This window comes from Cucumis sativus, chromosome 6 (assembly GCF_000004075.3).
Source record: "Cucumis sativus cultivar 9930 chromosome 6, Cucumber_9930_V3, whole genome shotgun sequence".
Classification (NCBI taxonomy): domain Eukaryota; kingdom Viridiplantae; phylum Streptophyta; class Magnoliopsida; order Cucurbitales; family Cucurbitaceae; genus Cucumis; species Cucumis sativus.
The window spans coordinates 12147737-12160965 of NC_026660.2; the positions used below are offsets into that span (position 1 = coordinate 12147737).

A 13229-nucleotide genomic window follows, 5' to 3' on the forward strand; every position below is an offset into this window, starting at 1 on the left:
CAATTTTTTCTTGAAAGATAATGTTTGACCATTATCGATTTTATTACTTTATACTTTTATTTTATGAACTTGTTGTCATGATTTGTATTGATCTAAGATTTAATTACAAATGTTATGGAACTTCGTATATTTATATTTCACTAAGCACATCTTTTAAAAAACCGTCTACCATTTATAGGGATATATATGTAACATAATTTCAAACCCGATCACTTAAACAAATGAGAAAATTACTTTATAAAGATTATAATTAAAATGTATTAAATCAACAACATAATTAAAATATATTAAATCAACAACATAATTAAAATATGTATTCATATTATAGAAACAAATTTGATTAGAGAAAGAAAGGATGTGTCCCTTCCCAATTGAGACAAAGTGGAGTTGTTCGACCAATGGGATGGTAGAGTAAGACACGTGGCGGAATACGGTTGGACAAAGCTACTAAATACACGTTTATTACGAACAGAGAATTTGGGTATAAAAATCAGATCAATTCCCCCAAAGCGAAGCTTACTGTGAAGGAACTATTTATTTTTCTTGAAGTGAGAATTTCCCGGCGAAATGGCGAACACGGCGTCGTTCATTTTATGTACCCTTCTTCTACTAGCAACCCTAACTCTCATCCAGGTAACCTAATCATCTTCCATCTCTATCAAATTTCTCCTTGTAATTGGATCCCTAATTCCCCCTACTATACCTTTTTCTATGCTTTAAAGACGCCTTCCTCATTCTCTCTGATCCCTCCCGCTGTCTAGATCTGTAATCAACTCCCATTCCATTTACTGTTTCGATAATCACGCTTTCGATCTTTATGCGAGAATTGGAATGAGGTTTATAAAGTGAAACCAGAAAATTAATCTATGAAATTTCTTATTCCAGGCAAAGAAGTCGAAGGAGAATCTGAAAGAAGTGACTCACAAAGTTTATTTCGATGTGGAAATTGACGGAAAGGCTGCTGGTATGATTGATTTTGTTTTGTGACTAAAGTTTAAATTGAAATAGTGTGAATCGGAATAAGAATAGAGTGCTGCAGCAATTAGCGTATGTACAGCATGCTTGATTGTCATGGTTTATCGATTATTAGGTTTCTTCAATGACAAAACGTAAATTAACTAACTCATTTTGTATGACATTCTTTGTTCTCGTTATTATGATGTCATACTTATCGATTAAGCCTTTTTTAATAAATATAGTTTTCCTTCAATCATTTTGTTCATCAGTATAAAAATTATACGTGCTCTGTGGTGGCACAATGCTGCAACGCAATACCCGATGTACATTCTTAATGAACCAACGAGCAGTAGTTTATTGTGATATAATGTTTAGACATCCTTTCATGAATTGTATATTGTTTACTGTTCAACCGTTGATTGGCTATGCTTCAGACATCAGATGTTCTACTATTCAATAGAATGCATGTCACTGGAATCATGTTTATCGCATAATGTAGTAAAGGACAGTCGAATGCCCATTCTTGCTTGAACAACATGCAGTGCTTAGTTATCTGGCGAGATTGGGTGTATTTGATATGTTAGATATTGTTTACTACTTCAGATTGCGTGTTATTTGAATGGTGAATGATACTTATTCCATTATCACATATTGATGTGAAGTAAAATTCCATGCCCGTTTACACTTAAGGAAATTAGACACGGAGATTTCGCATTCCAGAGTTTGACTAAGTTAATTTGAATAATAACTGTTGTTCAGGTCGTATTGAGATGGGTCTCTTTGGGAAGGCTGTTCCTAAAACCGCTGGTATGTTATTTCTTTGTAGATTGGACTATCCGTAATGCTGAATTATTTAATACACCGCATGCTATTTAATTTTATCACTCACTAATTACTGATTCTTCCTTGCAGAAAATTTCCGAGCATTATGCACCGGTAAGGAGATAACTCCGTTACATCTTTCGCGTTTGAGGTTTTTCCTTACTTAAATAGTTAAATACGGCGCACTGAATCAAAACATGCGTGGTACAGCATACAATGCCCTCCTCTATCGCTCTACCTCATACCTCATAATCCCGTGCGTGTTCATTTGTTTCAAAAACTATTTGAAGAGGCTCGTATTTTCGAATTTAAATTGGTGAGAAGTTAAATCAAACACACCTAAAAAAGGGGTAACCGTTGGTATATTAGTTAGTTCATCTTCTTTACAACATGCAATGGTAGGACCTTGTTTTGATATTTAGGTTCATAATTCATGATTTTCATTTTCAGGTGAGAAGGGTGTTGGGCAGAGTGGAAAACCTCTACACTACAAGGGTAGTGCATTCCACAGGATTATTCCTAGCTTCATGATTCAAGGAGGAGACTTTACCCTCGGCGATGGAAGAGGTGGAGAATCTATCTATGGAGAGAAGTTCGCTGACGAGAATTTCAAGCTGAAGCACACTGGACCAGGTAAAAAAAGAATCAACCTTTCCTACCCCTTCAGTGTTATGGTATTAAACTGGTCCCCATAGTTGAAGATTCAATGTAAACGCATATACAGGCCTCCTATCTATGGCAAACGCTGGTTCAGACACCAATGGTTCACAATTTTTCATCACAACAGTGACAACTAGCTGGTAAATCCATGTGTAGCAAATGTTATTTTCTTGTTTGTTTGATCATTAAAAATAAACGGTTCGAGTAAGAAAATTGATTATTCGCACAGGTTGGATGGTAGACACGTAGTATTTGGAAAGGTGCTGTCAGGAATGGACGTGGTTTATAAAATCGAAGCTGAGGGAAGGCAGAACGGAACACCTAAGAGCAAAGTTGTGATTGCTGACAGCGGCGAGCTCCCTCTATGATTGACAAAAGGTCATCTTTTTTTCTTCTTCTTATTTTCTTCTTTCTATCTAAGAGCAAAGCATTAGACATAGTATGCCCCCATTATTATCATCCACTCTGCTTTTCTTTGATGTTCTGTTTATGGTAAAATTGGTGGTGGTGCACAACGGACTTCTTATTTTATAGCGGTGGTTTTTATTTTTACCTCCCTTTTCCCATTTAGTAATGTTTGAAATCTCCTAATCTTACATTTTTTGGCAACACAAGGTCCTCTTCACACCGAATGAAATTGCTCTCTAGATATCATGTTAGAGTAGTGGTGGGGTAACAACAACTCCAACGTAATTTTTAGAAGAAAAAGAAAACTAAATGGTTAAAAAAGCGGGCTAAATGATGCTTAATGAAACTAATGATTAAAATATGAGAAGTTATGAATAGTGAGGGTTTATCTTTTTATTTAGTCTGGATTATGTTTAGAAGTGAGATAGTTGCAAATTTAGCAATTAGATTCAAAATAATTAAGTACATAGACAAATTTTATCAATGTTGCAAATATTGGTCTATCAGTGATTGTTTTGCTATATTTGCAATTTTTTTGAAATTTTGCTATATCCTTAATTATTATTGTTGAAATGGTTTATCAATTACAATTTTTCTTTAGAAAATGAGAAATTGGCATTGGGGATTTGAGGTGGATCATGAGCCTTTTAACAATATAAGCAGTAGATCTCCTCATTGACGCATAATATCCCCAGTGATCGCTGGACTACGTTGTTATAAGAAGATAAAACAAGGTAGAAGTTGCTTAATGGAGTATAAATATGGCTATGCTAAGGTCATAGACACCTATTCTCAATCAATAGGGTTCGAGTTCGAAGTCTCTAACTTAGTTTCATATCCCATGTGATGGAAAATGGTGCAAGCTGTGCACAATTTTGCCACTGCCACTAGCACTGGAAACGGTTCGATGCTCAAACTAAATTGAATATTTTTTTAAAAAAAATATATTATATATGATGGTTTCTTTTTAAATTCAGTTTTAAAATTGAAATTGAACCGAATTAATTTGGTTTCAAAACTCCTTTAGATTAAAGTTGACCTTTTTCTCAGTTTCACTAAGCTTTCATTTCGTTCAATCTGAGTATTAAAAGCTAATTTTAGTGACGACTCTTTTACCTGCACTCCAACTCACAGTTACTTTAATAAACGAACTAGAGATATAATAGAAAGAAAAAAAAAAGAAAGGGTTCATGGATTACCAAACAAACAACTAAAATAAGGCAACACCGTTCTAAACTGTGCCTTTGAATTTTTCTCGTAATTCTTTGTTTTCACCTTTACGTATGTTTCTATAGTTGAGCTGATGTCGAACACAGTTTTTAATGTTTGCAAGTTCAATTTAAACCAAATTTGTATTTTGTTTTTAATATTTAAAGAGGAGACAAGTACAAGTTTAAAGAATAGAAGAAAATTAATTGAAGCAAAAAAATGCCTGAAATTGTTAAAACTAGAAACCAACTTTCTTTTTGGAGTTGTTAGCATCCTCTACCTAGATGGTTTCATCAATTCATATCATTTTCTTTGGTTGGAAAGTAAAATGCAACCTAACAAAGTAAAAGAGGAATACTGTCCCCAGCAGCATAATGGAAGATAGACGGATGCAAAACAAACGCCATACTTTTGGTTGACTTTCACACATTCCAAGATCCCCGAAACAGTCTCTGATCACTCACAAACTCCATAAAAACGGAGTGATACAAGGCCATACAATTAATCACCATCATTCTCAAAACCCTTGCCTTCTCTTCCGACAGGATATACCTATGTTGCATTCCCACGAGCAATGGGCGAGTAGATCAACATCACCATTTTCACGAATTAACAACACATTCTTTACCAGATTATCGTCAACCAGATTGGTGGCAATGGTTCACCATTCCGATCCAGTTGTGTTACATCTAAGGCATCATGATCATGACACCCTCCCGTGGTTTGTATTGAATCAACTCTCAAATGAAAAGACAGACAATAAAAATTTACCCAACAACACGTGGACATTCCTTAATTTATTGAATAAAGCTTTCAAATATTAAAAAGAGAAAAAACGTCTACCCATTAACAAGTGGTTGTTGCTTAGACTTTTTTCGACGACACCTCGGTTGGCTAAAAGATAAGATGAGAGTAAAATGAGTGCAGTTTTCCAGAGAATTTTGGAGCTGGTAAACTCCAACATGGTTTTGGTGGTTAGCAGTGATCAGATAAATTAATTTGATTTTAAGGGTTTAATGACTCTTCAAAAACTGCAAATGAGCAGGGTCAATGTGCGCTCATACCTACCTAGGTCTTGACCACCTTTTGTATTCAAGTTTGACATAGTTGTTCCATTTGAACCACGTGGACTTGTTACTAAGGCCAACAAAGACTCAAATAGGAAGAACGTCTATTTAATGGTATGGTGCAAAATTTACCCTCCAAAATCGGTGATTTTGAAAATGACAAATGATTTCAACCACTTTAGACTATTAAATAAATACAATGGAAGGAGTAAAAAATCCGTCCAATCAAAATCTCAAGTGATAGGTCGTGTAAAGCGTGATTAAATCCGATTGCTGGGCTACAAAAAAAAAAATAGTTTGAAAACCTTACCCCTTGAAAAGCATGGGAGTATGGTCCAATCTACGTAACCAAATCTCAAGCAATAGAACGGTCCTTCTATAGCATCACAGAAATTGCACGACGGCAGCTCCTTCCAAGTAAAGCTCAGCAACACAAATAGGTGTTTCATTGAATGATGATATAAATGAAGGCAATTTACAAAGAGAATCAGAACTACTACAGGAGGGATAGTAGTTATCGGTACAACACAATAGCATAGCAATACATGATCAATTCAATCAAGCAAAGCTCAATTAGATTTACCGTTACTGCCCATGTACAAAATTTCCACCCAACAGAAATAATCTTATAAATCATTGTTGTACATAGTGATAGTCGATTAAGCTAGAAAAGAAGGGGGACTACAAGGTTTTCTACTGAAGGGCAACAAAAGAATGCTCTAGGTACAACTAAGAGTATGAATTAGTTTTGGTTTAGGCTAATTTAAGTTGTTTGCCTAAAAATGCAACTACACCCAACTATAAGTTTACAATGAACTTCAATACCTTGCCCTTGATCAATGTGCTACGCACTAAGCAGCACCGTAAATATATCAAGTAATAGACAATTTGATGAATAAGAAATCTTACTCAGTATCGCTATGAGAATCCAGAAAGTTAAACTCTCTGTAACCACTGAGCTTTATCAGTATGGTTCCTCGATTTTCTTCACTCCATTGGATACCTTCGTTTTCTAGGAGTTTGATAACCTGCATGATAAAAATGTTGATATTCTATGATTCCTATAAAGCCTAGATGGGTTTGTTGTGGAGTCAAAAGCAACATCCAGAACTAAATATTTATTAAACTCAAACATAAGTACATAAGCAAGGGATGGATGGTCGACACGTACTGAAGTTTTCAACTTTGATTTTCCTACACCATGTGATCCACATCCGGTGATAACTCTGAGAGACTGAATGGCTAGAATAATAATAAAAAATGGACAGAAAAACTCATTTTTAACCCTGTACTTGGCTCAACAAGTCAATTTTAACCTTCAACTTTATCAAATTGAACTCAAACTTGAATACGCTGAAAAATTATTATCTAGAAATTACGTTATTAATCTTTTTTTAGAAAAGAAAAAGTTGTTCGATATATCATTATGGTACTTGGATGAAGCTATTTTGTTAGTAGTTGGGAGTTGTTTGGTTCGGAAATTTCCATAGTTGGGTTTTTTGACATTCGTGGCTTGATTTCAAGTGGTTTCCTGGTTATATTTAGTAACTGTCCGTCGGTTCTATGGGAATTTTTTAATTTATTTTATGAAGGGGTACTGATTTCTCACTCCAATCCAGTTATTCAAGTATAGGTTTCAATTTGATGAAGTTAAAAAACATTAGGCCAAATTTGACAAAGTGAGCCAAGTATAAGGGTAAAAATGATTTTTTCCAACAAAAAAAATATATATAGTGAGCAAAACAGCGAAAATTAATATTATAATAAAAAAGATGATAATATAAAAAAAAATATTATAATCACGAAGGAGTGCATAAAAATATAGCAATTGGCAGGTATGCTCACAGGAAACATATGATCCAAATAGTAGGTGCATTTTTAGGAGCCTCATTGCCTGTTTGACATGTTGCCCATGCAAATCAATTGTAATCACATTCTCTATATCCCTATTTCTGCAACAATCAGTAACAATTTACTTTACAATTAAAAACAAAAATTGCCTAAATGTTACTGCTTTTAAGTTGAGCAAAATAACTACCTGGCTAAAAATATATTATGACTTGCTTTGTCATCAGCCTTTTGCGCCAGTCGAGTTTGTGCTTTCCCCTGCACAGTCAATGGTTCAAGCTGAGTATTGCTATTATCACGAGATGGAGATTAGAAGATTTATCAATTATCCTCAGTTTAATTGAGAAGTTCATTAAAAAAATGGCATAAACAATCAAAACAAACAAAGTCTGCAAAAAGAAAACTAGAAATACGAACTATGCACATGGATATGATAAAAAAAAAACCCATGGAATTACATATATCTGCTCTGGTACAAACAAACCTGCTCTGAAAGGTAAGATGCATAACTGCGTTCTCCTTTTGTATATGCTGCTGTTGCCTGAAGAAAAATGAACCCACATATAAGTTCAAACTTATTCAGATATTGAAAACCTGTAAGGTGCTAAAAAGTATATTACTTTCTGGAAATAGGATTTCACTGAATCCCATTGCTGATTTGCATTTTCCCTATAGAACTGATAGTCATCTTTGGCTGTAACATTGAACGAACTTAGCAGTTAGAGTTATGAGGATCTCAACCAACAAATTAGCTTAATTCAATTTTCTTCTCATAATTGATGAGAGAGACATGATTGGAGAGTTTATATAGAGAAATAATACCAAAACAAAATCACATAAAGAAGTTGCAAAATTACATTTAACTTCATTAGTATTCTGAACACAACTTGGGGGATTGACATCAATGGCAGGTCCCAGAGATTGCATTTTCTTCACCATACTTCTCCAATTCATGGTGTTTGGTTCATATTCAGGACTTCTCGAAATGTTGAATAAAGTTTCTAACAATGTTTGAGGGAGATCAGATTCAACACTTCTTGAGGGTTGAGGTTTTTGGACTTCAGAACCAGCAAGAACCTTCACATCATTCCTATTTTTTGGTTTGAGGGAGTTCAGATAAAATTTTACATCACATACATATTAAAAGAAAAATTCATCGTGGAATTCACCTCATCCACAAATGACTCATCACAAGCCAAAAAATTGCATCACTAAAGTAAAACGTCGTCGTTGACAACTTTAAACATGTAGACAGACTTCCAAACAGAATACAGTAGCAAATTTTATTAAAGAATTAACACGAACAATAAAAAAATGAAAATGAACTCTGGAATATCTTAAAATGCTAAAACTCTCATCTTCTACTAAATGAACTGGGAATGTTTGCAACATAAAAGATCAACCATATCAACTCCAGAAACATTCGTGCAAACCCTTCACAGAAGAAGTTTCAATAATTTTTCCTCCACTCCCAAGGACTGTATGTCACTATAACAACAAGCATAAAAGATTATGTTTTTTGCCGAACTGAATCAGAATACTTTGGTGAGTCTCAATTTTTTTCTGTAGTTTTTCTGTGAACAAGAACATCAAAGGGAAAACAGGGTTGGCTGATACTCAAACACTGTGCATGGCATTGTAATTAAAAGACATTTTGATCAGACTTGGACATTGGGAATTCAGAAAACAGAGCATCACAAGCTTCGCAGCATCTGAGAAACTAAAGAATCTTTTTGTGTCTGATTTCAAGCTCCAAAGCAAGAGGCAATTTATAACTGTCAAGTCAATGTTTGAAGAGGCAACAACTTTTGAAATGATTAAGTTGGATTATAACCACCACCAGGGAAGGCTCTAAAGGTGAGAGAAGGTTTTGAAACAGATAGATAATTGAACTAAATGGTAATGGAAACAAGTGGAACCCTTAAAATCCAAAGATGTTTATAACAAGATAGATGAGTCAAATTGAACCCGAGGTTACGTACCACTATATGCTCAACTCATTGAGGTTAAATGCAGAAACAACAACTATAATAAATAAAATAATTAAAAAAAAGACCAACAACTCACCTACATACAGCCGCAAAAGACCATATACTCTCCGGAAACTCACTTTCGGACGAGTAGGAGGTAGAATCTGATGCACGATCTATCAACTGTCCACAACATCCAACAAGTCCATATTCCTGAAAGAGTGCAAATTACATAGCACATAGTAAGCATATTTGCTGACATGATTGAATACAGAAGGTTACTTAAAAGGGGAAAACTCTTCCTCACATTTTCAATATGCTCAATTGGAGACTCCAAACTGTGTTGAAAGTTAGCACCATTGCATGAGTCCCTATCACTTTCAAACTGTTTACTAGAAGGACCAGCTAAATCAAGCAATACATTTAAAGCCTGAAACATTTGATCAAACCCAAAATTGGGATTAAAAAACATGGTAGTCAAAAAATCATTGCTAAAGCAAATATTCATGTAGTATATAGGACCTAAACAATTTTCAGTGGCAGAAAACTTAAAAACAAGTACAAGCTGACACCAACAATTCTGGTTGAAAGGGGGAAAAGGAAATTCCAAGTCCACTTATGGTTCATTTATAAGGTAGCAGGTGAGGTTAGCAGAAAATCTCCATAATTTGAACTGGTAGCTTGTGATTGGTAAATAAACTAAATCCGTACAAGGAAATAATTAGGCATAAAGATTGAAAATTGACAAATGGTGTAAAAGACTATCAGATCAATCAGCCAAATATTTAATAAAAATTAAAGAAACAGCTAGCACTCACTAACAAATATCTTAAGATCTTAAAAAAATGAGAACCACAAACATTGCAGCTGTCACAAGTATTGATACTATAAATGAGACATGACAATAAATTGAAGGAAAGTATATTACTAATTACAAGGGCATTAATATTAATGGGCTGTGTTGGACAATAAGCTCCTATGATACTATGACAATAAATAATTCAAGCAGAAAAGGATACAAGGGAAAATATAGTGAGATGGTAGCTGACGTAATTGATAAACTAATCGGGAGGGAAAATCAAAATACAGAAGTACTCACAGTACCTTTTCCACATCACAGCCACATTGACCTGCAGAGATAAAACTGGATAGTCAATGAACTGACACAATTAATATCCAATTGTTACAAATAATATTAATAACAAATAATTAAGGGTGAAAGAAAAAGAGCTGATATCCAATTCTGTTACATCTAAAAACACCCAAAAAAAAAAAAAAGAAAAGAAAGAAAGAAAAGAAAAGAAAAAAGTAGTTACTAGAAAACATAGTTCCAAAAGATAATGTTTATGTTAGGTACTTAAGCACCGTGGAGAACCACACCCCAGAGACATTTTAGTACCAAATTGGTCATTCCATTCAAATCAAGTAGGACAAAGGCCACCCATACCACCTTGGTTCCTAACAGTTTACCAGGGGCATACACCATCTCTAAATTATTTTCCTTGTAGCAATATAATTTCTATATATTATATGTATGGCAAACAATAACAGTATTTCATTGAGAAGAGATTGGCTATAGAACAAGGTGGCTCTCTTGTCTATTGCAAGCCTCAGATGTTCAAACTAAATATTTTCCCTAGAACTTTCTCTCCCAGATTATTAGAGGACTGAAACCTGAAATTTGCAATATGGTTTAATTACAGCCTTAATGGAGATATAATGATGTCTGTAATCTGTAATTAAGATGATAAGCATTCATATTATCTATAATCTAGCATAAATCAGTACATTAGAAATAACTGGATTTACAGATAAATACGAATGAATAAAGTCAAACTAGCAAAATAGCCTCGTTTGCTACTCAGACACCATAAAATCTAAACTAAAGAGGTATGAGGAATAATAAGGGTACTCACATAGCACATCTCTTACGACGGCCATGCTCAGTTCACACTCATCCCCTAACATGGAGCAAAGGAATTGCTCTGCCTCGTGTTGAGAAAACTTCCCACGGTCAAACTCCATGAATTTATTCCTCGAATCCCTCTTCAATGAGGACCGAACATAATCCTTCCCTAAAACCGTAGATATTGTTCCCGTAGAAGCAACAAGCCGTTTCTGTTTCTTCCCCATATAACCTTTATAATCTAAAACATCCTCAGAGGAATACGAACTGGAACTGGAACTCGAAGCCGTGATCGCACTTGAAGACGAGGAAGAAGTCGTGGCCAAATCGTCAAAACTATCAACGTCTTCATTCAGACCAACCCTCGCTTGTCTAGAAACAGGTAACGACGGATCGTTAAGAGAAGCCACAGATAACGCCTCCGTCACTGCACCAACGGCATTAATAACACTATCTTTGGCAACAATGGTAGCAGGGGTGGATCCCAACGCCGGCGATTGGATGATCTTCTTCTTCTTCTTCTTATTCTTAGGGTTCTTCATGGAAAGGGATGTTGAAATTTATATAAATAGAAAAAGGAAATGGAAAAATGAGGAAGGAAGAGAAAATTGAAGAAATTGGAAACCCTAATTAGGATGAGGAAGAGGAAGAGGAAGAGGAAGAAGGATAGCGATGGAGGTTTTTTGAGGAATTGGGGAGAAAAAAGTGGTAGGAAAGTGTGAGAACTGGATTTTGACGTCAATGGAGAATCTCCATCTACATCCATGAAAACATATAAATCGGAGGATTAGATTTCATATATATATGTATATATATATAGGGCGAACCCAACCGACGCCATCCCATCGCCGGATTTGGGTGCTCCAATTAAAAGTTTGTTCCAAATTAGTCATTAAATTTGAGATTATTTAAATGCTGATGTGGTTAATAAGTTGCTGACTAGATTATTTATTTTTAAATTTTATTAAAAGGAAAAAATAAAAGCCAAGAAAACTTTTTGGGATGAATGGCATTTCTTTGCGTGGGTTTTGGGAAGATAGATTTTGTGTGTTTTGTTGAGATTGTTAGATGTTTTAGGGCTCAAATTGGCTTTTGGCGTTTGCTTTTTTCTTTTAATAAATCTTTAAATAAATAAATAATAGGGCTCACATGAAGCAGGACAAATTAGGAGTTTATTTTAAAAAATAACAAATTTAAAAAAATAGTTAGAATAGCAAAATTGAAAAACAAATAAATGAAACAATGTCTCAAATGTCCCTGCTTAATTCAAAAATAGTTTTAAATACAATTGTTCACCTAAAACTCAAATACACTGTAATTAAATAACACATCGTTATTGAAATTGTGCATGTTTAGGTATTCAAAACCGAAAAGAATCAAACTTCACTACCTTCCACTCTAGTAGATTCCACCAAATCTTCAAAGTCTTTGATCATTTGCAGAAAATATTGGAGCTTCAAGCTTCGTCCTTCTCGAAATTTTCAAAGTCTTCATACATCTAGTGCAAATCAAAAAAATTTCTTCTTGCCAACCATCTTCTACATCAAACTGATTATAGATTCTTTTTCGTTTCGCGTAAAGGTGCTTTTTCAACTAATTTTCTATATCTTTGGTCTCTTTCAAAAGATCTAAAAATCAATATTATTTTAACTTCAAGGGGTAATTAAGAAAAAGTACAACAAAACCCCAACAACAACAAAGTCACTAAAATCCGGCGACTGATGGTGGCTAGAAGTTTTGGCATAATCGGTGAATGAATGCAGATGAAGGAGACTGGTGCTGCTAGGCGTGCAACGCCCGAAGGAACAAGCGGCGCAAAGGCGCTCGACTTCGAATGAAGTAAACATGCGACTAGTGGCGTGCAACGGAGGAGATGTTTCCTTGCGGCTTAGTTCTCGATCAACAGAATGGAGGGGATGGCAACAAAAGTAGAGATCTCGACTGGACGAAGAACACTCGAACGGAGATGGATGTGTCAGCGGCAGCTAGGGTTTGGTGAGAGTGAAGAAGAAGATGATGAATAGTAATAATAATAATAATATTATATTATTGTTTTCCCTTGAATATCTTCGTTTTCCTTTTTCTTTTACAATTTAAATAAAACAATTTTTTTCTTCTCAATTAATTCCTTTAAAAAATAAAATATTCATTTTTTATAAATATTTTGGAATATAAATAATTCAAAAATGTTAAATTTATGTTTGGTATTATTTGGGAGATATAAAGATAATTTTGGCACGATTTTAGGGATAATAAAATTTTAAATTCAAATTATTATTAACAATAACTATTTTTATAAATTTTTAAATCAATTTTAATATTTTGACGGTTTCAAATCAAAATTTAAAATATATTTTTAGATAACAATTATGGAAAATAGAT

General features: G+C 34.3%; 2 protein-coding genes across 4 annotated transcripts; one reads left to right on the forward strand and one right to left on the reverse strand.

Annotated features, from left to right (window-relative positions):
• The first annotated feature begins 477 nt into the window (after positions 1–477).
• On the forward strand, positions 478–3048 carry LOC101213040 (peptidyl-prolyl cis-trans isomerase CYP20-1). The gene is made up of 7 exons (XM_004143110.3): positions 478–633; positions 886–964; positions 1717–1764; positions 1870–1893; positions 2230–2412; positions 2504–2579; positions 2669–3048. The coding sequence occupies exons 1-7, from the start codon at positions 568–570 to the stop codon at positions 2805–2807; spliced, it is 615 nt and encodes a 204-aa protein (XP_004143158.1). The 5' UTR covers positions 478–567; the 3' UTR covers positions 2808–3048.
• Positions 3049–5597: 2549 nt separating this feature from the next.
• Positions 5598–11707, reverse strand: LOC101212799 (SMR domain-containing protein At5g58720). Of its 3 annotated transcripts, XM_004143109.3 has the most exons (11): positions 10858–11707; positions 10046–10071; positions 9249–9371; positions 9039–9154; positions 7829–8061; positions 7592–7665; positions 7456–7512; positions 7162–7229; positions 6969–7075; positions 6295–6365; positions 5598–6151 (listed from the first exon to the last, which is right to left on the reverse strand). In XM_004143109.3, the coding sequence occupies exons 1-11, from the start codon at positions 11387–11389 to the stop codon at positions 6029–6031; spliced, it is 1530 nt and encodes a 509-aa protein (XP_004143157.1). In that variant the 5' UTR covers positions 11390–11707; the 3' UTR covers positions 5598–6028. The 3 variants fall into 3 exon arrangements, with proteins under 3 accessions (XP_004143157.1, XP_031742718.1, XP_031742717.1); XM_031886858.1 differs by lacking the exons at positions 5598–6151; positions 6295–6365 and adding an exon at positions 6619–6720; XM_031886857.1 differs by lacking the exons at positions 5598–6151; positions 6295–6365 and adding an exon at positions 6619–6731.
• Between the last annotated feature and the right edge of the window lie 1522 nt (positions 11708–13229).